This window comes from Somniosus microcephalus, chromosome 4 (assembly GCF_052327205.1).
Source record: "Somniosus microcephalus isolate GS21.2 chromosome 4, FLI_Smic_1.0, whole genome shotgun sequence".
Lineage (NCBI taxonomy): Eukaryota > Metazoa > Chordata > Chondrichthyes > Squaliformes > Somniosidae > Somniosus > Somniosus microcephalus.
Genome location: NC_140990.1, coordinates 228912055 through 228936800, shown reverse-complemented (window position 1 = coordinate 228936800; position 24746 = coordinate 228912055). Strand labels below are relative to the sequence as shown.

Here is a 24746-nt window from a genome sequence, read left to right as displayed (position 1 = left end):
GAAATGCAGGACTTGCAGGATATATTCTGCCGACAGAAACACAGGGTAAATCTCTGTGGATGAGGTGAAACAGGAGCTGAGGATAATTCAGACTGAAGGATAGTCAGTTAACTGGTCTGCCCTGTCATTTTATGTTCAGCCATTGCTTTTACCATTTCCTAAACCATTGAAAGTATATTCAAAATTGTTTTCATTTTAATAGCAGTGACTCATTTTCACAATTTTTCTTTGTGCTAGGGACCCCGTGGTGAAAATGGTAACCCAGGAGCACTTGGTTCAAAGGTAAGTCCCATGTCAGCTAGGCTTTGAAGAATGAATGCATGTATTTTTAAGGGTTAGCATTATTTAATGTTCAAACTTTAAAATCTAGGGTGAGGCTGGTCCTGCAGGTGAGCGTGGTCCCCCAGGTTCTTCAGGGCCTACAGGGGTACGAGGCCGTTCTGGTGGTAACGGATTAGAAGGAGCTAAGGTAAGTAATTTTGCAGCTTCTTAAAGAAAATAAGTAAATACAAATACAAAGAGAAGTATTAATAAATGTTTGTTGTTCCTTCCTCTTTGAATGCAAGGGTCCTGCTGGGCCTTCAGGTCCACCAGGCTCAACGGGCCCTTCAGGAATGCCAGGTACGCCAGGTGAAATTGGTGGTCCAGGTGGCCAAGGTCCTAAAGGTGAAAGTGTAAGTGTAGTTTTTCCATTTTTCCTTCTAGCTTCTATTAAATATAATGCCTTTTTTAAAACGTGAAATGTTTTGAATAGATGTTCAGCTTTGCAACTAACCAGCATATAATGTCTCTGACAGGGTGGAGTTGGTCCTATGGGTCCTGATGGTACACCGGGCAAAGATGGCGCTAGAGTAAGCACACAATATTTTGTCTACATTTGCTAGTGATTTCATTTTATTTATATATATATAATCTTTGCTTGATGTTATTATTGTTTTCTGTTCTCACACAGGGGTCGCCAGGTCCTATGGGTCCACCAGGTCAACATGGTGCTTCAGGACAGAGGGTAACTTTAACTTTTCCCAAATTTTTGATGTTTATCACACAAGAAAGATTGGTTGCCATTTAGAGTCAATAAATAAAATAAAGGTTCAAAAGAATGGGCCAGATTTTGCTGAAAAAGTAATGGCATGTGAACGACGCACAGCGTTATTAATGCACAAATCGGTCAGCAACTTGTAGCAAGGAAGAGATACCCTGTTAATTGCGAAATGCTACAACTTGCGCCTCTCCGCCATTAGCTTCACGAAAACAGCATCTCGTGCTTAACCACCCCATGGTTTTCATGAAGTTGCTGCATTTGTACAATAATTGCTCATTAAAGTTGCCACAGAAAGTTAAGTCTAGTAATTAATAGCAGAAGTACACTTTTTAACAATATGATCATTGTTAATAACTGCCAATCAACCTCTCTTGCTGAGAAATTAAATAATTATAAGTGTGGAGTCTCATTTCTTCAGGTTCTGAATTATTTTAGTAGGTTTTAAAAATGTTAAATTTTAAACTTTTTTTCTTACTTTTACTTTCTGACTCGTGTTTCTCTCTCTCTTAATCCAATCTTTCTTTCTCTCTCTTTATTTCTCTTTCTGTACCTGATTTGACATTGCATCACCCATTCTAATTCACCCTCCTTCTCAGTCCTTCCTCTGTTTGTTTGTTTCTCAATCCTTTAATTCCATTAGTTAAGGAGATAGACATTTTATCCCCTTGTTCACCAAGGTCCCAGGTGCCCTGTTGCCCTCGCTGCACCATTAACAGCAACATTGTGGGCAAAAGATTTAAGAACTTAAATGTGCATGAACAAGTCAGACAGGGCACGCCATTGTGGTGATAGTTACCCTCCACCCTGGTAGGGGGCGACGGAGGGTAAACAGAGAAAGGAAATAAATAAAGAAGCCTCGTGTTGATGGCTGAAGGAATACATTCCGTGTCCGTGTGTTTATGTGTTGAGTACACTACATGGTGACAGAAGTGGCAAGTACCCGAAATACCCTTGTTTAAGACTGTCTGCGTCAATGGAACTAACTTTCCCAGTGATACCAGTCAGCTCCCGGTGAGTGAAAGTTTACGATACGGGTGTAGCATAGTAGCTAGTTACGCCAGCACGGAGATAAACAAGAGAGACTGAGAAAAAAAAGTGTACTTACCCCACGTTGCTTACTATCATGGCCACTCAAAGTCCTGCATTCTTTCAGATTTCTCCCCCCTCCGAATTTGATTTTACACAGCCGGAAGAGTGGCCGTTGTGGCTCAGCAGATTTGAACGCTTCAGACAGGCTTCAGGCCTTGATAAACAGTCACAGGAAAAACAGGTCAACACGCTATTATGTTCCATGGGAGCGGAGGCTGAAGCGATCGTCCGGTGCAGGAATATTACGGCTGATCAACTGAAAAGCTATGACACAGTTAAAACGGAGTTGTCGAATCATTTCATCCCGCGGAGGAATTTGATATTCGAACGCGCAAGATTCCATAGGCACGTGCAGGAGAGAGGGGAATCGGGTGATAGCTTCATCAAAGCGCTATATGAGCTCATAGAACACTGTGAATATGGAGCTATGCGGGACGAACTAATTCGTGACAGATTGGTTGTTGGACTAAGGGATCTTAAACTCTCTGAAAAATTACAGATGGATCCAGACCTCACGGTTGACAAAGCAAAAACACAGGTTTTCCAAAGTGAAGCAATAAAGAAACAGCAATCAATGCTTCGGAAAGATAGTAATGAGGAGGAGGAGTCCATTGAAACCATAAGTGCCCCCGACAATCAGCCCCCCAAAAACATTTTTCTACCAAATCAAGACAAACTGACTCACATGAATATGTACAGAGGCCTCGCACTGGAACTCAAACTGGAACACATTTCCAACCACAAAAGCGGAGTTGCAGATGGTGTGGCCGGAGTACACACAATAGACAAATCTGTCCAACCAAAGATGTTAGCTGCAGGAATTGCCAGAAAAAGGGACATTTTGCTGCAGTTTGCCGATCCACACCTGCGGTTGCTGAAATATCAGAGGACGACGACACTGAGATAGCGTTCCTGGGGTCAATTGGAGATGGGCAGGACCAGCCGTGGACCATCACCCTAAGCCTGTGTGGTCACATGACTGAATTCAAACTCGATACAGGGGCTGATGTCACTGTCATCCCGGAGTGCCTCTACAACGACCTAGGTCAAGAGGCTCTTCAGAGCACCACTAAGATTCTTCAGGGGCCTGGTCAAGTCCCGTTGAATGTCAGAGGAAAATTTTCAGCTACCCTGACCCGTGGTCCACGGTCTACAAAACAGGACGTGTATGTGGTACGCGGTCTACGAACAGCGCTCCTCGGTCGCCCCGCCATCATTTTGCTGCGTCTGGTGTCCAGGTTGGACCCACAAGTAGCAGAGACAGTATCTACGGACCTCGAACGGGAGGTCAGACAACGGTTCCCCAGACTGTTTCAAGGCATTGGGCGACTGCAAGAGGAGTATCACATTTGCCTCAAGCCGGATGCTAAACCTTTTGCTCTCTCTACACCCCGACGTGTCTCACTCCCCCTTATGTCCAAAGTTGAGGAGGAACTCACCCACATGGAGCAACTGGGGATAATTGCAAGAGTTGAGGAACCCACAGCCTGGTGCTCCGGAATGGTTGTAGTCCCAAAACCCAACGGAAAAATCAGAATCTGCGTAGACCTAACAAAACTCAATGAAAGTGTCTGTAGAGAGCTGCATCTCTTACCCTGCGTAGAGCACACTCTGGGGCAGCTGAAAGATGCAAAGGTTTTTACAAAGCTTGACGCTCAATCTGGTTTCTGGCAAATACCCTTGTCGGAGGAGTCAAAATGTCTCACCACGTTCATCACGCCATTCGGACATTACTGTTTCCACAGACTGCCCTTTGGAATATCCTCCACCCCTGAGCATTTCCAGCGCCGCATGTCCCGCCTCCTTGAGGGACTTGATGGTGTCTTATGCCAAATGGATGATGTGTTGGTGTTTGGCGCAACCCAAAAACAGCACGATCAGCGACTTTTTGCAATTCTCAGTAAACCACAGCAAGCTGGACTTACTCTTAACTCCAAATGTGAATTCGCCAAAATGCAGGTGAAATTTCTCGGCCAGGTCATCGATGGGACTGGTGTCAGAGCAGATCCTGACAAAGTCAAGGCCCTCGCACACATGGCCGCGCCAAGGAATGTATCTGAAATACGCCACTTCATGGGCCTGGTCAATCACTTGGGCAAATACATACCCCATCCAGCTGATAAAACCAAGCCACTCCGGGATCTCCTCAACAGGCAGACCTCATGGTATTGGGGACCCCAGCAGTCCCAAGCTTTCACTGAGATAAAGACGGAGCTAACCACCCCACCAGGCCTTGCACTGTATGACCCCAATGCACTCACTAAAGTGTCAGCTGATGCCTCATCGTTTGGCTTGGATGCAGTCCTTTTACAAAAGAGACCTGACACTGACTGGCGCCCTGTAGCCTATGCTTCATGAGCCCTTTCAAAAACAGAGCAGCGCTATGCGCAGATTGAAAAAGAGGCCCTGGCCATTACATGGGCATGTGAGCGCTATAGATACTTCCTAATAGGCATGACATTCCAGGTCGAAACAGATCACAAGCCCCTCCTTACACTATTGGGATCTAAAAACCTGGACGAGTTGTCACCCCGCATTCAGCGCTTTCGGATGCGACTCATGCACTTTCACTTCACTATATCACATGTGCCAGGGAAGAGCCGAGCAACTGCCGACGTCCTCTCCAGGGCTCCCTACCAGCCGCCGGTGGATGATTTCCCTGAGGTGCAGTGCATAGAGAATTATGTACACTCAATACTCACTACACTGCCCATTACCGAGAAACGCCTGGCTGCACTTCGTCAAGAACAGGAAATGGATGAACTACTTCATCAGGTCTTCACATACTGCCGTGAGGGCTGGCCAGATCATGCGAAACTTGACAACGCTCTTTGGCCTAGAAATTCAGTTTGGGCCCGCCAGCTGGCTTGCGCCCAAAAGTTAGCGCTGCGCGCGGAGCCAGTTACGCCCGTGAGATATTCAGTTTTTGCGCCCCAAGTCGGAACCGGGCGCTGTTCCAGGGTGTGCCCGCCCCCGCTTGGGGCGCTGAAACTGAATTTCAGCGCTCTAGGTGCCGCTGTGCCACCCGATGCGGTGCGGCAGGCTGCGGTACTGCAGGCCTCCTCCTTCTCTTAAGGTGGAGGTGCCTGCAACGGGGAGATCACCGCTGGATTGTGCCGGCAAATGAGCCCGGCACCACGGAGAAGTGCCGGGCTCGCGGAAAGCAGCCGGCAATGCCGCGGGGGGGGGTGGTGGAGGAGGCCGGGGAAGGAGGTGCGGGCAGGCGGCCGCCGAAAAAGCGGCCGGCCGCACCTTCACCTTTATGCGCCCCACTAAGGCTGCAGTAAGGCCCTGGTCTCCGGATGTTAGTAGCGGCCGCCACGGAGGAGGCAGCGGCAACTGAATATGGGGGTCGGGCCGGCATCGGGGCGGAAACGGGGCACTGCGCACACCGATGACGTCATCGGTGCCGGCGCAGCGCTACCGGCTACCGCTGCCATTACCGCCGAGCTCAATATCAGCACAACCTCCTCTACTGGTGCAGAGGCCCTCTTTGGGCCTTAACTGGGTGCAAAGCCCACTGAATTTCTAGGCCTTAGACCTTACGCGGCCGTTTCAGGTGACCTCACTATTGCACAAGGATTGCTGCTACAAGGGTGCCGGTTGGTCATTCCAGCATCAATGCAGAAAGACATTCTGGACAAACTGCATGGGATCACAAAATGCAGAGCATGAGCCAGGTGTTCTGTCTGGTGGCCTGGATTAAGCGGTCAATTACAACGTAAAGTACAACAATGCCCAGGCTGGCCCGACCTCCAGAACTTTACAGACAAGGACAAACAATCTAAACTAAGACAGCAGGCCAACTTTAACAGTCGCCACAGAGCTAAGCCCTTGTGTCCACTCCTTCCAGGTGACTATGTGTGGATACGTGACTCCTGCAAAAGAGGCATTGTGCAAGGACAGGCCAACACCCCAAGATCGTATCTGGTTGATATCCAGGGCCAGATTGTTCGCAGGAACCGCACACACCTCGCACTTACCCAGCAGCCCCCAGACGCTGCTGATGAGCCTCCCATTCCTGATGACTACAATGGGGATGCGGGTCCTGGAACTCCTCCACCCACAGGGGATACCCCACCTCCATCGGGTTCCAGACGATACCCTGAAAAGGTCCACAATCCTCCTTCATACCTCCAGGACTTTGCAACCTGAATAGCTTAAGAACCAAGACACCTCATTGGGTCAGAATAATACCCGAGGTACTTGGTGGAGGGTTCAGGCAGTCACATTGTCCCTCCAAGCTTACTCTGCTTGCATTATTCATGTTTCTCTAAAAAAAAGAAGAGATACATTGTGCATTAGAGATGTTATGTTTGTTAGAGTTTGTTATTTCTTAAGCACAGTAAAAAAGTAATGATTTGAAAGAAGGTCATTTGAAATGTTAATAGTAAAGGAATAGTATTCAAAGTCTGTTTAGAAAGGGAGATGTGGTGATAGTTACCCTCCACCCCGGTAGGGGGCGACGGAGGGTAAACAGAGAAAGGAAATAAATAAAGAAGCCTCGTGTTGATGGCTGAAGGAATACATCCCGTGTCTGTGTGTCCGTGTGTTGAGTACACTACAGCCATGAGATGCCCTGCTCCAGTAAAATCTGGCCCAATATGGCTGAAATGTTCCTGTCAAATACAATTAACAGAGGAATCTAGGAAGGAGTTAAATTCAACTTCAGTAGCTGTGCAAAGCGAGTTGTAGAGGATCGGCCCCCTGCTGTGCACCCCAATGTGTATGGCTTCAATGGAAAGGAAAATCAGGCGGGGTGGTATAACGGGCATCCGATCCACTACCACCCATTTAGCGGCCCCGTCATACATTTCATTATAGAAACATAGAAACATAGAAGATAGGAGCAGGAGTAGGCCATTCGGCCCTTCGAGCCTGCTCCGCCATTCAACGAGATCATGGCTGATCATCCAAACCCTAGCACCCGGTCCCTACACCGACAGCCATCCCACCCAAGCCCTATCCCCGTAACCCCGCGTATTTATTCCCCCCTAACACTAAGGGTCAATTTTTATCATGGCCAATCAACCTAACCCGCACATCTTTGGACTGTGGGAGGAAACCGGAGCACCCAGAGAAAACCCACGCAAACACGGGGAGAATGTGCAAACTCCACACAGACAGTCACCCGAGGTTGTTTGATGTATCCATTGGTGTTCACTAGAGAGGCATGTCCATTGATCTTACAGTTACAAGTGAAGGCTTGAATCAAACACTATTAACATACATAATGCTGATTTCCACTTCAATGTATATTATCATTGTCAATAATCAATTTGTAAACTGTTTTATTATTGATTAATTTTCTCATTTCTCTTAGGGTGAGTCTGGTTCTGCTGGTCCTCCTGGCCCTGTTGGTTCTCGTGGCCTTCCTGTAAGTAAACATTACTTGGAATTTAACAGAATAAGTGTTCATGGAACTAAACACAAGGAAAAATAATTTATGACTGTAGAAATATTTCATCTTGATTGCAATCCTTCCCCATCTTTAAGTAACATGAAAGCTTAGTAACATGTCAAAGACAGAAATATCTAGTCATGCTTCAAAACAAAAGTTAATGGTTATTCATCAATAGCAACATAAAACATTTTAACTATTCAAATTATTGGAACTGAAAACATCATCATACAGAAAGAGAAACCTGGTTAGTTCAAATTATAATATAATTGAACATTGATATTGTTGATTACTGTTTTGTATTTTTTATGTTTGTGTCGTAAGATAATTATTCTTATGATATTTTGGCAATGCAGATAGGACAAGCAATTGACGTGAAAAAAGGATAATATCAATCAATGTAACTTAAAAAATGTAAATGGTAAACCAAAAGCCCTTGACAAAGAAATGCTAGGATATTCATAAAAAGGTGAACCTTAATTTATAACACTGAGGCAGATTTTCCCCTCATTGTATTTGGGCATTAAATAATCACCTGGTGCAGCACATGGAGGAAAATCAGGCAGGGAGGATCGCACGCCCGTATGGAGCCTGTCTGATATTCTGTCCATTTAATTTAAATGCATCTAAAATTAAGTAGGCTACATTATAAAAGTACATTCCTTCCTGTTTGATTCTTTTCTATGAGCTCCAGGGAAAAGATGAAATTCTGCCCCAGGACTCATCAGTTGTAAATAGATTTCATTTTAGTCAGATATATTGGAGCCGATTGCCCCAGGCCTTGTTGCCTGGGAGCCAGGCAATAATAGAGTGTGCTGCTCCTGTGTAGCTGCAGGATCCCCTGTTATTTCCACTCTGAGGCCATTTGCACAGGCCTGCTCCATTGCCGAGTCTAGCAGAAGCAATGTGGCCAGGAAAATGTGGCCTGCAGCTGCTGGAGGGGATTGGGTGACTTGAGACCTTGTGGTTACTGATCTCCTTCGGTAGCCAGAAGGTCCTAATTCAATCTCAGCATCCTGGGGGGGGGGGGGGGTGTTGGAAAGGGGTCTATGAATGATACTTAATGCCTACCATTTATTATTCAGCTTACCCCAAGACCTCTGTGGGCCCTCCGGTTCAGTGAAGCTTTGTCAGCAGACAACAGTGTCATCTTTTCTGGGCACCCAGCAAACATTCCCAATGGGAAATAAGGCAGGCAGCTGGGAATGCCTTGTTTTCATGATATGGACAGGCTTGTGCTTACTTTACGTTAAATTAATATATGCATTTTGCTGTAATACACATGTTGAAATAAAATAAATTTTCAACAAATAGGGATGGACAGATTTGGGATTTATAAAGACCAACTTATATTATAGCAAAATTGTAGCTGGATTGCTGATCATTAATTTAGATTGTGATATGCCATATATCTGGAATATGACTAAAGAAAGTTAATTTTCAATTATTTTAATAACATGCTAAATTATTTCTTCCAGGGTGAACGAGGGGAATCTGGTTCCAAAGGTCCTAGTGGATTTCCTGGGCCTCCTGTGAGTATACACTTAGCAAAGGCTCTGTGGAATATTTTAATCATGGGGCCTGTATGTGGAATATTAATAATTTTTATAATGACTTACTGCCAGGCAGAAAATAGCATTTAGATTACTTTGGGATAAGTTATAATCAGTGGCAAATGAACTTCAATATAAATAAATGTGAGGTGGTACATTTTGGTGGGAAGAATAAGGAGGCCATATACTCCTTGGGAAAATAAGGCCGCAATTTTTCCTATCAATGCGGCTTGGGGGGCGGGGCAGCTGCCTTGCGGGTTCCAGTCCCGCCCCCAATGACATCAGATGCACAGACGCGATTTTGCGTCAATTGGCCTTGTTAAGCCCACCTTGCGGGCTTGCCGGCCAATTAAAAGGAAGCCGGTGTCAGATGATGTCAGTTGATGACGTGTCATTTGCCGGTTTTCTTAAAGGGGCAACACACAATTTTTTTTTTGACAGCTGATTTTTCAGTATTTGACAGCACTGAAGTGCTGCAAACACTGACAATCACTGTACAAAGGTGAGCCCTTGCCACAGGCTCTCCAGTGACTCCCTCCTTAGACGAGAACAGATGGCAGCTGCAGGTGAGGTTACAGAAGTGATCTGTCACTGGTGAGAGAGGTTCTCCCAATGAGGTGGGACTACACACACAATCCAAAACATCACCTACAGAAAAGAGTAAATGCATTAAACATGATTTTCCCAACATTTTCTTACCTCTGAAAGTCACCAGTGTACCATCACACCACTTCTGCAACTGTCATCAATGCAGAAACATTACAGTAGACCCACAGCACGCCACACTTACCTGGCGTGGTGTCCGGACGTCAGGAAGCCCGCAGTAGACCTGTCAAAATTGCAAAAAGCCTCTTAACTGCCTGTTAACAACCTGTTAACAAGCAGTTAAGTGCCTATAATCCTCTTCCCACCACTAGGTGTCGGGTCCATGCACAAATCGGGGACCCGATGAAGGGATAATTACTAGTCCTCGCCCCTTTAGGGCTACCCCGGATCAGGTGTATTACTCAGACGTTCACTTTCAACTAAAGTTGAGGTAGCCGAATCCTAAAGATGCTTAATTGGGTCCAAAGGTCTGGACTATCTCTCCCTAAAGGAAAGGAACAACCTGAAAATGTTACCGTCCTCCAGATAGTACTTTTAATAAGTTTAGCTGGACTGTAACGTTCCGGATATTATGAGGGTCTGGAAAACTCCCCCAGAATTCTGCAACTCCTCACCAGAGTGTACAGAAATTGAGTTTGCGAGTTTGATACAGAAGTCTTATGTGAGACAATTCTAAAAATATATAGATTTATTAAAGAACCGACATGTAATTTACAGTTGGTGAGTCAATCGCAACATTAACAGTTCCAAAAAGAGAAAGCTTACAATTCTATTACCAGAGAACCTTACTCTCAAATCTTAGCTTCGCTACTGTTTTACAGTTCTTAGTTTTCTACAGGATATCCACCAAAATCAAATACCTTTGATCCCTGAGGTACAAAGAGTTGGAAACTTACAGAGCCACCTCTGAAGCTCAGAATCGCTTTTCCCCTTTAAAGCGAGTCTACCATCCCATTTGAGAGTTCAATATTTATACCCTTTTCCAGTGATATTTCCTTTAAGGTTTTCTGCTGATGTAAGCTAATTATCTCTGGTCATTTTTCTGCTGACCCCTGCAATTCTTACAGTCACCTCAGCTGATAGCATTACAGAATTATGTCTCTTTAGGTGTTCTAAGTTTACCATAAAAAACGGTGTAACAGCAGGTGTGTTTTACTTGATGTAATTTTTACGAAGGCAGATGTTTCTTACTTTTATGTGCTTCTTTACGAAGTGTAAATTAGAACACCTTGTACAGGATGAACCATTGTTTCACTCCAAAAGGTTCAGACTACCGGAGCCTTTAACCTTCTGTTTCAATAAGGTTATTGATTCCGTGTCAACAACTATCTTATCTCTATAGCCAGAATGCTTTCACAGCTTTTTCATAGTTAGTTTTCTAGATTTCCAGACCCAGTTTGTCATGTTTTATTAAGGCCAAAATTCTTTCATAGAATGGTGTATTTTTCTGAATAGGTTTTATGGCTTATTCCTTCACACCGACACCTGGGAAGATTGTTTGGAGGGGGCTTGACAGCGGGTTTCCGACCCACTGTCAATCTTTGCGATTTTGCCAGATGACCCACCTCCAAACCCGCCCCCTGAGCGCTGGCAAAAATCCAGCCTAAATGTCTAAATGGGGTAGAGGAACAGATGGATCTGGGGGTACAGATATACAGATCACAAAAAGTAGCGACGCAGGTTAATAAGGCCTTAAAAAAGTGAACAAAGCAGTGGGGTTCATTTCTAGGGGGATAGAATTGAAAAGCAGGGAAGATATGTTAAACTTGTATCAAACCTTGGTTAGATCACACTTGGAGTTCTGTGAACACTTCTGGTCTCCATATTATAAAAGCATATAGAGGCACTGGAGAAGGTGCAAAAAAAGATTTACTGGAGTGATACCAGAACTGTGATGTTATACCTATCAGGAAAATTTGAACCAGCTGGGGCTCTTTTCTGTAGAAAATTGAAGGCTGAGGGATGACCTGATAGAGGTCTTTAAGATTATAAAAGGGTTTGATAGGGTAGATGTAGAAAAGATGCTTCCACTTGCGGGCAAGACCAGAACTCGGGGCCATAAATTTAAGATAGCCACTAATAAATCCAATAGGGAATTCAGGAGAAACTTCTATACCAGAGAGTGGATAGAATGTGGAACTCGCTACCTCTAGGAGAAGTTGAGGCGAATAGCAGAGATGTATTTAAGGGAAAGCTGGACAAGCCCCACATGCGGGAGAAAGGAATATAAGGATATGTTGATGGGGTTAGATGGAGAAGGGTAGGAGGAGGCTCGTGTGGAGCATAAACACTGGCACGGACCTGTTGGGTGGAATGACCTGTTTCTGTGCTGTAAATACTTTGTAGTTGATATTCTGATATAGGTTTAACACAGCTTTAAGGGACTCAATTGTGAGGCTGCTTGTGCGTAGCCTTGCAAGCATGAGTGCAGGGTGTAGGATTGGGATTACAATCTTGCAGTGGCATCTCTAACCTGCAGCTGCACCTTGCGCTATTCCATGCCAGCAGTGCGACCTCAAAGGGGGGAAATTATAACCTAAAAAAATGGATGGGTTGGGAGCATGGGAATAGTTAAATTGTTAAAAATCAGAATCCCGACATGAACCCGCCTCCAACTCGCCCACTTCCAGTTTTAACGGAGGCGGGATGGGAGGTGGGGTGGTTGTGGACAGCCAACCTGCTGCCAGGAGGCGGGATGTCAATTTAAATATTATAATGAGGCTGGAAGCCTCTGCTTTAACGTCCATTTTATCTTTTACTCTAGCTGGTCGGGTTTTACACACTTCGTAAAACATGGCATTTACAGCAAGGTGAAGACTGCTGCATCCAGGAGGCAAGTGCCCTTATACATACCTCCTGGATCCAGGGTCCCTGCCTAACCCACCCCCGTGATCGGAGACCCCCCTCACGAGGCCTCTGATCTCCCCCACCACCAACACAACGAGGCCTCCGATCAACCCTCTCCCCCCAGATCTCCAATTCCTCCATGAGGCCTTCCAACCCCCCAACCCCGCTCCTCGGCCTTAAATATGCCCCTCCCGGCCCCAATATACTGCAAACCCCCCCTTGCTCCTCCAGCCAACCTGCGGCACATCGCTCTGCGATCCTTGACAGACCCACCCCCCCTTGTTCCTTCTGTTGCCAACCAGCCCGTGATGTTCCTCGCAATGGCCCCAATGATCCTCGCACCCCCCCGCACCGACCATGCTCCCCGCACTGCACCCCCCACCCACACCCAGCCAATGATCATTGCACTCTGCCCCCAATGATCCTCGCACCCGGCCCCCAATCTTCTGCCAGCTGACACCCGATGTTCCTCGCATTCCCCCTGATCCTTAGCAACCACTGCTCCTCCGGCTGACCCCGGCACCCTTGTGATCCCTCCCTCCCTCATCTGTGCAGCCTAGTGCCACAGGCCTACCCGCCTGCAGCCAGCCGGCCTCAATCTGGCTGGCTGCGGGTGGGAAACTGAGGCCTCGCATGTAAATCAGGCCCTGCCATTAAAGTCAGCAGGGCCTGCAGGAAACCCATTCTCCCGGGTTTCCCAACCACCTCAGAGCACCCCCCGCCCCCAACCCGCCTTCCCAATTAAAATCCAGCCCTGTTCTGACACTAATGTTTAATGCTGATGATTGCAAAACAACAAGCAGTCAATTATTTGGGATGGAGAGTCTTGCCGTTTGGGCAACTTCCCATTACTCCTTCTGAATTCCCACTGCAAAAAGCAAATGTTATTGGCAGCCCTGCAGTTCCTATGACCCAAAGCTTAACATTACGCAGGAAGTGTGTGGTACAGAATGCCACAGGTGAGCAATCTACCTGTTTTGCCACTGAGTTATATACTGGATTATTATGGGATGACACTTACTCTTAATTTCTCCGAATTGGTGGGAAAACACCTCATTGACTAACAATATAAAGCTATAGAAGTTTACAGCACAGAAGGAGGCCATTCTGTATTGTAATTGTTTATGGCTCTATATGTCTATATTGGTCTTTGCTAGAGCAATCCAAAATTGATCCCACTGCCCTGCTTTCTTTCCATAGTCTAGTATCTTTCTTTGCTTCAAATGTTTATCTAATTTCCCCTTCAAAGACACAAAGGTCTCGACCTCAAACACTGGAGGGTCTTCAATTTGGTAGAAGTGTCAGTAGGAGAGCATTTTGGTGACAGTGACCATAATTTGGTGACATTTAAGGTAGTCATGGAAAAGGACAAAGATGGACCGGAAATAAAGGTTCTAACTTGGGGGAAGGCCGATTTTAATATAATAAGGCAGGATCTGGCCAAAATGGACTGGGATCAGCTACTTGTAGGAAAATCCACATCAGAGCAATGGGAGCCTTTCAGAAAGGAAATAGAGAGAGTACAACGCCAACATGTTCCCGTAAAGGTCAAGGGTGGGACCAACAAGTCCAGGGAACCCTGGATGTCGAGGGGTATACAAGAATGGATTAGGAAAAAAAGGGAGGCTTTTGGCAGATACAAAGGACTAAAAACAGTGGAAGCCCTAGAGGAGTATAGGAAGTGCAGGGGGGTACTTAAAAAAGAAATTAGGAGAGCGAAGAGGGGGCATGAAAAAACACTGGTGGGCAATACAAAGGAAAATCCCAAGGTGTTTTATAAGCATATTAAGGGCAAGAGGATAACCAGGGAAAGAGTAGGGCCCATTAGGGACCAAAGTGGCAATCTGTGTGTAGAGCCGGAAGATGTAGGTGAGGTTTTAAATTAATATTTTGCATCTGTGTAGTACCATTGTTCAAGAAGGGTAGTAGGGATAAATCAGGGAATTACAGGCTAGCGAGCCTAACATCAGTGGTAGGGAAATTATTGGAAAAAATTCTGAGGGACAGAATTAGTCTCCACTTGGAGAGGCAGGGATTAATCAGGGATAGTCAGCATGGCTTTGTCAGGGGGAGATCATGTCTGACCAATTTGACTGCATTTTTTGAGGGGGTGACTAGGTGTGTGGATGAGGGTAGTGCAGTTGATGTAGTCTACATGGACTTCAGTAAGGCTTTTGACAAAGTCCCACATGGGAGACTGTTCAAGAAGGTAAGAGCCCATGGGATCCAAGGCAATTTGGCACATTGGATCCAAAATTGGCTTAGTGGCAGTAGGCAGAGGGTGATGGTCGAAGGTTGTTTTTATGACTGGAAGCCTGTGTCCAGCGGTGTACCACAGGGATCGGTGCTGGGTCCTTTGCTGTTTGTAGTGTGCATTAATGATTTAGATATGAATGTGTGTAGGGGGTGGCGCGTGCCCAGTCAGCTCTACCCCTGACTGTCTCTGAGTGGTTTGAATCGCTCCCACACCCCTGGGTTCTAGACACCGGACTTAGGTACAGGTGGCGATACCGAATTAGAGTAGACAATTGGTTTGGTACAAGAAAATCATAATTTTATTAAAGGCACAATAAGATTACAACACTGGAAATTACTAGAATAATTACAGGCATATAAAAGTACACTTAGTTGGGAATGGGGAACACATGGCACAACAAGGGAACAATCACATTAATAATCCCCCTACCCTTGTCCCACCCCCAATACCTAACTAGATCGAGCTAAGAGGGGCCAGGGATTTATGCTCACCAATGGGGTTTCCTTGACAGTTCGAAACCTGTCGATTAAGCCAGTTGCAGTTTTGGGGTTTGCTCTTTGTGTCCTTTGGGGCCTGCCGTCCCCACGTGGTCTCAGTCTTGGGAACTGAGAAGGTCCCTCAGTTGGGTTGATTGGGCTGATGCGGTAAGGGCGCGGTTATGGATTTGTCCGGTAAGTCCCCTTTTCTTTTGGCAGAAATAGGGATAGTAAAGTCTTTTTTTGGATACCTTAGGTTGTAGAGTGGAAACCTCAGGTTTTGTTCGTCTTGTGGTAGTTTGGTCTTCGAGTTTCGTTGCGGCTGGGCTCGGTTGGTGGCCTTCGGTGTCGGCTTGGTCGTGCAAGGCTGCGGTTGCGGCCTAGTTGTCCTCGGTTGAGCCTGCCCCGCTGTCTTGTTACCTCGATCTTGCTGTTTAGCTCCGTTCCTCGTCGTTCCCCGATGGCTGGCCCTCTTCTGCCGCGCGTTTGGCCCCCGGTGTTATGGTGGGCATCCTCTGTGTCAGTGTGGGACAAGAAGAGAAGGGAAGAGAGAGCTTGGCTACCGGTGGGCCTACAATTATACAGGTTCTTCATCCCTTATCTGCATGCCAAATCAGGTCGAGTTCTTTGTTTAATTTTGGCGGGCTCATCTAAAGTGATTACAGTCATTCACCTTAACGGCTTTTGGGGTGGTTGTCTCCTTGCTTAATGGCATCAATATCCTGGCTGTTTGTCATTTATGAAGTTTCATCATCTTTTCCTGGCTTGGCAGCTACATTGAGCTGTTACCGATTATTTATGCAGAAAGTTAATGGCCTCAAGATTAGGTCTATCCTGAGTTGATCTGTTTCAAGATGAAGAATGCATATTCTGTGTTTATCTAGCTGTCTGGCTTTAGAAATGACAAAGTCTTTCACAGGTCCATGCATGCCAGGTTTCTCTTCAAAGCTTTGAATGGGCCTGCTTTTGCAGGGCCTTGCTTTTTAAAATCCTGCAGGCTTCTGTCATGAGGTTTCAGAAGCCATTTTCTTTTGGGTACCCTTTTTAATAACTTGTCCAAAATCAGGGCACCTTTCTTAGCAACTTTTGGGGGAATGTGGGAATTTTGAGAACCCTACATGTAGGAGGTATGATCAGTAAGTTCGCAGATGACACGAAAATTGGTGGAGTGGTAAATAGCGAGGAGTGAAGCCTCAGGTTACAGGACGATGTAGATGGGATTGTTAGATGGGCAGAACAGTGGCAAATGGAATTTAACCCTGAAAAGTGTGAGGTGATGCATTTTGGGAGGACAAACAAGGCAAGGGAATACACAATGAATGGTAGGATCCTAGGAAGGACAAAGGATCAGAGGGACCATGGTGTGCATGTACATAGATCCCTGAAGGCAGCAGGACAGGTAGATAAGGTGGTTAAAAAGGCATATGGGATACTTGCCTTCATTAGCCGAGGCATAGAATATAAGAGCAGGGAGGTTATGATGGAGCTGTACAAAACGCTAGTTAGGCCACAACTGGAATACTGTGTGCAGTTCTGTTCGCCACACTATAGGAAGGATGTGATTGTATTGGAGAGGGTGCAGAGGAGATTCACCAGGATGTTACCTGGGCTGGAGCGCTTCAGCTATGAAGAGAGACTGGACAGGCTGGGGTTGTTTTCCTTAGAGCAGAGAAGGCTGAGGGGGGACCTGATTGAGGTGTACAAAATTATGAGGGGCATAGATAGGGTAGATAGAAAGGAACTTTTCTCCTTAGTAGAGGGATCAATAACCAGGGGGCATAGTTTCAAGGTAAGGGGCAGGAGGTTTAGAGGGGATTTGAGGAAAAACTTTTTCACCCAGAGGATGGTTGGAATCTGGAACTCACTGCCTGAAAGGGTGGTAGAGGCAGGAACCCTCACAGCATTCAAGAAGCATTTAGATGAGCATTTGAAATGCCATAGCATACAAGGCTACGGACCAAGTGCTGGAAAATGGGATTAGAATAGACAAGGCTTGATCGCCGGCATGGACACGATGGGTCGAAGGGCCTCTTTCTGTGCTGTATAACTCTATCTTTGTGGCAAAGCTTCAACAAATATGTAAAGAAATTTCTCCTTCCTTTCCCTTCACTATCTTCCTGCAAATTATAACTTGATGATCCTTTCAATCAGAGGAAACAGTCTTTCCCTATTCACTCTATCAAAACACTACACCATTTTAAAAACCTTCATTAAATCTCCTCTTTTCTTTCTCTCTCCAATAGTCCAGGTATCTATAGCCTCTCCTCATAACTACAGTTTTCCATCCATGGCATCAGCCTGGTGAATATACACTGAATATTCTCCATGGCTTTAATGGCCTTGCTATAATGGAGCATGCAAAACTGCACACAGTACTCTAACTGTGGCCTAACCAATGTTTTTCTGTAAATCCATCATTACTTCTTTGCTCTTTACTCTTGTACTCTATGTCCCTATTTATAGATGTAAATTTTTACAGAAGCAAGGCTAATCATCAAATGAGACAATAATATGTTACTTAATAGTCACTGGTGGATTAAACTATTTCTAAATCCAAAATAATGAATCACTTTGCAGTTCTAAGTTGCTCTCTAGAGTTCTTTAAATTAAACTATACGCCATAAATGGGCTCTAAGCAATATTGAATAGCGGCTTACTGGTGAGCCATGGAAATAATTAATGACTTGCATGAACCAAACCAATCACCTGCAGCTGTTGTATTTATTGGCCTTGAATGTAGAACTGTGGACTAAAATCAAAATAACAATAAAATGAGGGAAGAATTTTGCATTCCATGGTAATGATTATTAAAGCCTATTCAATCTATCAAAACTCTACATAATTTACAAACCAATATTGACTTAATGCATTACCTGTCCCTTTATGGTCTCCCCTTATCTGATTAATTATCAGAGGGAATATGGCCTGCTTTCTCTCAGACAACAAGGCAGGATCTTTAGTTTATTTCAGACAAATCTCCAAGCAGGTTATGTATATAGAACAGAATGTATTTAATAACAACTGATATCAAGGACACAAGTCAACAACCGCAAAAGCACTTTGTCTTCTCTCACTCTCTTTCTCTCTCTCTCTCTTTCTCTCTCGCTCTCTCTCTCTCTCTCTCTCCCCAACACAATCGTTTGGGTTTTCCTATATATATCCAATTTCTACCTTCCTTTTCCCAGGGGTGGGAGGAGGCACAACTTTAAATTTGCACAATCTAGCCCCTAAAGAGTGTTAGTGTATATATGTATATATAATAATTCATATGAAAAGATGTAAACTGTAGAAATTGCATTAGGGCATTTTTAAAGCTGAAGATGGCTGCAGGATATTGTGCCCTGAAATCAGTCCTTTTCATGCTCATTTTATGCCTGTAAAACAGGCGCAACGAGGACCAATTTCTACCCCGTAATATGTAGAATTTCTCCAATATGAAACCAGATGGCTCTTAGCTGTGTTGCAAGAGGAACCCAATTAACTGAAATCAGTCTGAATATTCAGCATTTTAAATGGAGTCAACACATGTGCTATAAGTCACACTGGCAGACTTTAGTCCATATGATTCAATGCAACAAATGTCTTTGTATTGCCTTACCTTGGTGCATTACCTTAGTCTGCATACAGTAATATAGATGTAAGTGCAATATCTAGAATATCTGTTGCAATGGGCACAAGCCAGGGCACCCTCTAATTAAATATATTAATAGTAGAAGCCAAGGGTCTTCAGCACAAAGAAGGCCAGTTTGCTCCATCATGCCTGTGCTTCCACAATGGTTTCTGGTTGACAGTTCCATATTCTAGCATCCCCTTTAATTCTGTATTCTGTTCAAGCTTAACAGAGAAATTTGAGCTTGGAAGTTCCCGCTAGCAGAAGTCTCTTCACTGGAGGATTTGTGCAAGGGGAGGCGGGTAAATTGTGAATCTGTTGCCCTGTGCTTTGAGCAAATTTCCTGACCTGGTTGACTGCCAATGATATACACTCTTGCACAGATTAGAGCCCTTTAAATTCCTGTTGGCGGTGTTTGAGGCGCAATCCATCCCTTGGGTAGCCCACTGTACAAGTGGGAGGTCTCAGAGATTGGACAATTGATTCAAATCATGACTATCTGAAGGAAAGCCCATGTGAGCGCAATCAGTGGTACCGTCCACACCACTTACACCATCCATGCTTAGCACAGGCAGCCACCTATAGCGAGCAATTGGCGCTAACCATTTTCCATTACCATAGGAAAATAAAGAAAGACTTGCATTTCTGTAGCGCCTTTCACAACCTCAGAACATCCCAAAGCACTTTACAGCCAATTAATTAATTTTGTAGTGTAGTCACTGTTGTAATGTAGAAAACATGGCAGCTAATATGCACACAGCAAGCTCCCACAAACAGCAATGTCATAATGACCAGATAATCAGTTTTTGTGATGTGGATTGAGGGATAGATATTGGCCAGGGTGTCAGGGAGAACTCCCTTGCTCGTCTTTGAAATATTTCCATGGGATATTTTACGTTCACCGGCCTCGGTTTAACATCTCATCCGAAAGACGGGGTCAATTGCAAAGGTGCCACTTTTAATGTATTAAGCTCACTGACTATTTTGGGCAGTTCAATAAGTATGTACCCTGTCCTAAAGCATTTTAAAAGGCAAAATCAGGTCTGCAAGCAGTTTCAATCAGCTGCTTGCACCTCGTTAAGGTGCAATTACTTTCGTGATGAGATTCTGGATGGAACTGTTAGCAATTAGGAAAGGCAGTTGCTAAGTAGAGATGTCCTGTTCTTACAAAAATATGTTAGTTACTTTGATTTTTAATTTTACCATCAAACGCGTATAGCAGGCAAATCGCATTGACACCTATGCGCCCACTATAAGCGGTGGGGACTGCAATACTCACGTATTGTTTCTCTCAGTTTGCACGCAGTCAGGAAATTCTATCCTGTGGACACAGGATTTTCTCAAACAGGTGGACGACTTTAACCCTACTCGCTCAGCAGAAACCTGCTGGGTGGGCAGTTAAAATCGCCCTGGCTCTTACCTGTCCGAAAGCTGCCATGATCGCAACATCTGCAATTTTAACCTGCTCTCCTGAGCAGGCAGCAAGGACAGGCACCTGGAGCCAACAGGGTCCTGCTTTACATGTGCATGTTGCAGCCCGATGACATCATGGAGACCGGACTGTAATTTTAACTTTGGCTTGATCGGGGAATCCACCTGGAGTTAAAATCGGGGCCTTGTGCTATTACCTGGTGGGCTTACAAAAATATTATGAAAAGTGCTTTCAATCTGCTTCTATTGTACAACACACTTACGCTTTTCTGAAAATTTATCACACTTATTACTTTTATCTGGATCTAAGAAGGTGCTGAATCCTATATAGAGCAAATCTTCAGGATTTTAAATGCTCTGACAAGCAAAATTACTTCTTCTGGGCCTTGTAACCTCTTGATATGATGTGTTTATTTTATTCACTTTTCATTCTTGATACTCTTTTTAGTTTGTTGATGTACTTGCAGCAATCTTGTGCAGCAATAGCATTGTAACCATGTTAAGGAACATTTTTAAGTAGCACCCACCCATTTTACATCCATTGAATGGGCACTAGGACCCTGAAAATCGGGTTGTGTTCTCGCCAACCCTTTCATGCTGCAAGTGAGCCCAACACCATTTTGGGTTATACCTCCTCTTAGAGCACCCGCCTGAAGTCTGTGGACGCCTATTTAATATATGCAAATGAGAGTCCTGTGCTTGTTTAAAGATCCAAATGCCATTTTCAACAGCTTGATTAATGCAAAATTGGGCCACAGGCTGACTTCTTCGGGCACACGTTGGGATTGTGTTGCACATTTTGTACAGGAAAACGGTGCGAGTTGAATTTCTCCCCCTCAGAATTTAAAGTAGAAAACTGTGTTGTTAATTTCAGTTCTGTGCAAGACTAACCTAATATTTTAACTAACTAGGGTCTTGATGGGCAGACTGGTCCTAAAGGCTCAGATGGCAGCACTGGTCCAAAAGGTAATTCTGGTCCTTCAGGTTCTCCAGGTCCAATTGGTTCTCCTGGTCGACTGGTAAGCAAATATTCCAGACTGAATAATTGTTAACTAAATATTTGTAACACTGATCATTATATATGATCATGTATGTTTTGTTTTCAAAGAAAATGGATTACAACTTTCGGTGATATCAATTCATTTTTTGAATTATCATAGGGCCTTCCTGGAAACATAGGTACAAAAGGTGATCGGGGGTCACCAGGTCCTCCTGTGAGTATTGACTTTATTACTGAACATTACTCTGACTGACTTGTGCTATTCATGTTTACTACAAACTACTTTAGTTAAGCATATGCACTACTTGTGCATCAAGTTGAATAATGATCCATTTATATAGTTACTTAATCTGTAAGAATACAGTTCCATTCCATACCTAGTTCTCAGCATTGCATATATGAAATGTTTACCTAAATGGTTCAATTTAAGATTTTGTTCAATTTACTTTAGCTGCTAGTCATTTTTATTAATGCCCCCTCCCCCAGCACTAAAAGAATTAGGCTAGATCATTCATAAATATTTATCATATTTAGAGTCGTGTTCTTCAAAGTATGTATCTCTCTCAAAGAACTGTTGAGGCGAGGTCAAATTAAAATGTAAAAATTGAGACTGATAGATTTTTGTTAGGCAATGGTATTAAGGTATATGGAATCAAGGTGGGTAAATGGAGTTAAGATACAGATCAGCCATGATTTAATTGAATGGTGGAACAAGCTCGAGGGGCTGAATGGCCTACTCTGCTCCTATGTTGCTAATCACACAACTGCAGTAAATATAGACACCTTGATAACAGACAGCATCTGGGTGTAGGGAGTCAGACATTATGTAATCCATTGAGCATAATCATGATCGATGCAGTCGCACAATTAAATAAATAGTGGAAGCTCTTCGTGGATCATTTGAAGTAATATGGTTCAGATAATGTTAGGACTATAAACATAACTATGAATCCACTACAAGTTCCGTTTCTTTCCACAATTAGAATTGAATGTTCACAAATGGTTTCATTTTATATGTCTTTAAGAATACTCCAACTTACCAACTGCAAATCCTTGTAAAGGGGTTACATCTTCCAGCATTGAGAAGTAAGAACAAATGGCTTTCTGTTGAATTATTACTGTGCAGAAACCACAGTCTTTAGTAGAAAGAAGCTTGCACCCAAGCTCTTTTATTTCAGCAGTCCCTCCCAGCCCTCTACCACTGAGAAGGACAGGAGCAGCAACATTATGGGAGCACTATCATCTGAAAGTTCCCCTCCAAGTCACATACCATCCAGACATGGACATATATCTCCATTATCACTGGGCCAGAATTCTGCAATTCCCTATCTACTGCCATTGTGTGAGTGCCAGCATGACAAGGGCTGCAGCAGTTCAAAAAGAGTGCTCACCAACACCTCCTCAGGATTACTAGGATGAGCAATAAATACAACCTTATGAGCATTGCCCTCAAGAACATTTTTTTAAATGTTTGGGTTCCCATTAGGTTTTTGTGGGAAAAAGTTTGTTTCCAATTGATGGACTTCTTTAATTGTAAGGATGAAAAGGAATTAAATTCCTTTCCAGGTGGTTAAGAAGGCAAATGGTATGTTGGCCTTCGTAGCGAGAGGATTCGAGTACAGGAGCAAGGATGTCTTGCTGCAGTTGTACAGGGCCTTGGTGAGACCACACCTTGAGTATTGTGTGCAGTTTTGGTCACCTTATCTGAGGAAGGATGTTCTTGCCATGGAGAGAGTGCAGCGAAGATTCACCAGACTGATACCTGGGATGGCAGGAATGACGTATGAGGAGAGATTGGGTCGATTAGGCTTATATTCGCTGGAGTTTAGAAGCATGAGAGGGGATCTCATTGAAACTTATAAAATTCTAACAGGACTAGACAGACTAGATACAGGAAGGATGTTCCCGATGGCAGGGAGTCCAGAACCAGGGGTCACAGTCTAAGGATAAGGGGTAAGCCATTTAGGACTGAGATGAGGAGGAATTCTTTAGCCAGGGAGTGGTGAACCTGTGGAATTCTCTACCACACAAGGCAGCTGAGGCCAATTCATGAAATATATTCAAGAAGGAGTTAGATATATTTCTTAAGGCTAAAGGGATCAAGGGATATGGGGAGAAAGCAGGGACAGGGTACTGAATTTGGATGATCAGCCATGATCTCATTAAATGGCGGAACAGGCTCGAGGGGCCGAATGGCCTACTCCTGCTCCGATCTTCTAAATCACCAGCACACCTTTTTGTTATTAATTACTTTAACTTTTTATCTAACATCAGAATAATTTATGAACCAGGTAATGATCATTTATCTAAGTACCAGAGTTAAGAGTTCATCTGATTTCTGGGGAGTAATTGAAAACAGATATAAAGAAGCAAATAATTGATTAATTTTAGGCTGCCAAGAAATTTACAATTCTCTGAAGGATGTGGATTGCTACTTTGTAAATAGATTAATGAGTCTTTGGCCTAGAAACCCATTGCGTTATTGCTCATCAGAGATGGAGAGGTTTGCCATGAATTGTCAGATTTAAAATAATTCAAGACATAGCAATTTTACTCCTAAAACTAAATATTAATCGAAATGGAGAGTACTCTTGCTTCCTGGAAGTATGTTGAAGGAATTGAGTCCCTGGGGTATTTAATGTGGGCTTGCTCCCTTCTTGACCACTCTAGCCCCATTTGGAATATGTTCTAAAAATACAGTCCAAGACTAAGTATTTTTGGTGACCCCATTTGACTCTTTAGGTGCTTGTGTACCAAATAGCTACCCAATGAAAAAATGGAAACCGCAAGCTGCAATGATTGGATATTGCGTTCATCACAATGTCCCTTGTAAGGAGAACTGTTGTCAAGTAAAGGAAGTTATCACAATTCAATAGTATCGAGGGTCTTGGAAATGGCCATAACCTCACAAATTTGTTGAGATTATCAAATTTGCTTGTTGCTCAATCAGAATAGCCCCTTAGAATTAATTTATCCCACAAAGCTTATCAATTTTATCTTGCATTTTTGAAAGATATAATGTATTCTTCAAAGATCCCTCATCTGGTAGATTTGTCTATTCTTATAGGTCTTTTCTCTTGGTTTTAAAGTAATTATATTACTATAGCAGTTATTTATCGATCAAGGGCAGTGGAATTTGGTGCCAAGTGGAACATACACTCTAATGTTACCCATGACATTATAGTGAATAATGCATCTGTACATAATCTCAAAGCACAATCTGCTTCTAGTTCTATATTATCTTTTAATAATGTATTCCAAATAAAATTTCATTTTCAATTTCTTCATAAATGTAAGATAATGTTTAGGAAACGTAAGCAGTACTTTAGATGAGCAGCTCTGAGAATTGCATAATTGAGATTGATTTCTTCTTAAGGGTGGTTCTGGTTTGCCTGGTGCTCCTGGCACAGTTGGTGCAGCTGGACCAGTGGTAA

The 24746-nt window shown here is 44.0% G+C and overlaps 3 protein-coding genes across 3 annotated transcripts in view; all 3 read left to right on the top strand.

Moving 5' to 3' along the window:
* Positions 1–654, top strand: part of LOC147120257 (uncharacterized) — a 26709-nt gene extending 26055 nt beyond the window's left edge. Inside the window, exons 6-8 of the mRNA XM_085985899.1 lie at positions 238–282; positions 371–469; positions 567–654. Of these exons, the coding sequence (XP_085842025.1) occupies positions 238–282; positions 371–458 (133 nt within the window). The 3' untranslated portion in view covers positions 459–469; positions 567–654. The remainder of the gene's footprint in view (positions 1–237; positions 283–370; positions 470–566) is intronic.
* The window catches only part of LOC147120255 (uncharacterized), a 345184-nt gene that overhangs the window by 254277 nt on the left and 66161 nt on the right, over positions 1–24746 (top strand). The gene's annotated exons all lie outside the window — the stretch shown is intronic.
* LOC147120256 (uncharacterized) lies at positions 535–24746 on the top strand. The gene is made up of 8 exons (XM_085983660.1): positions 535–674; positions 798–851; positions 953–1006; positions 7455–7508; positions 9011–9064; positions 21224–21331; positions 21473–21526; positions 24689–24746. Exons 1-7 carry the CDS (start codon positions 535–537, stop codon positions 21489–21491), a joined length of 483 nt encoding a protein of 160 aa, XP_085839786.1. The 3' UTR covers positions 21492–21526; positions 24689–24746.

Coding starts and splice junctions, on each gene's coding strand:
- LOC147120256 (XM_085983660.1), top strand. CDS start 535: ATGTTTGTTGTTCCTTCCTCTTTGAATGCAAGGGTCCTGCTGGGCCTT. Junction 852..952: donor CGGGCAAAGATGGCGCTAGA/GTAAGCACACAA, acceptor GTTCTCACACAG/GGGTCGCCAGGTCCTATGGG. Junction 9,065..21,223: donor GTGGATTTCCTGGGCCTCCT/GTGAGTATACAC, acceptor TTAACTAACTAG/GGTCTTGATGGGCAGACTGG.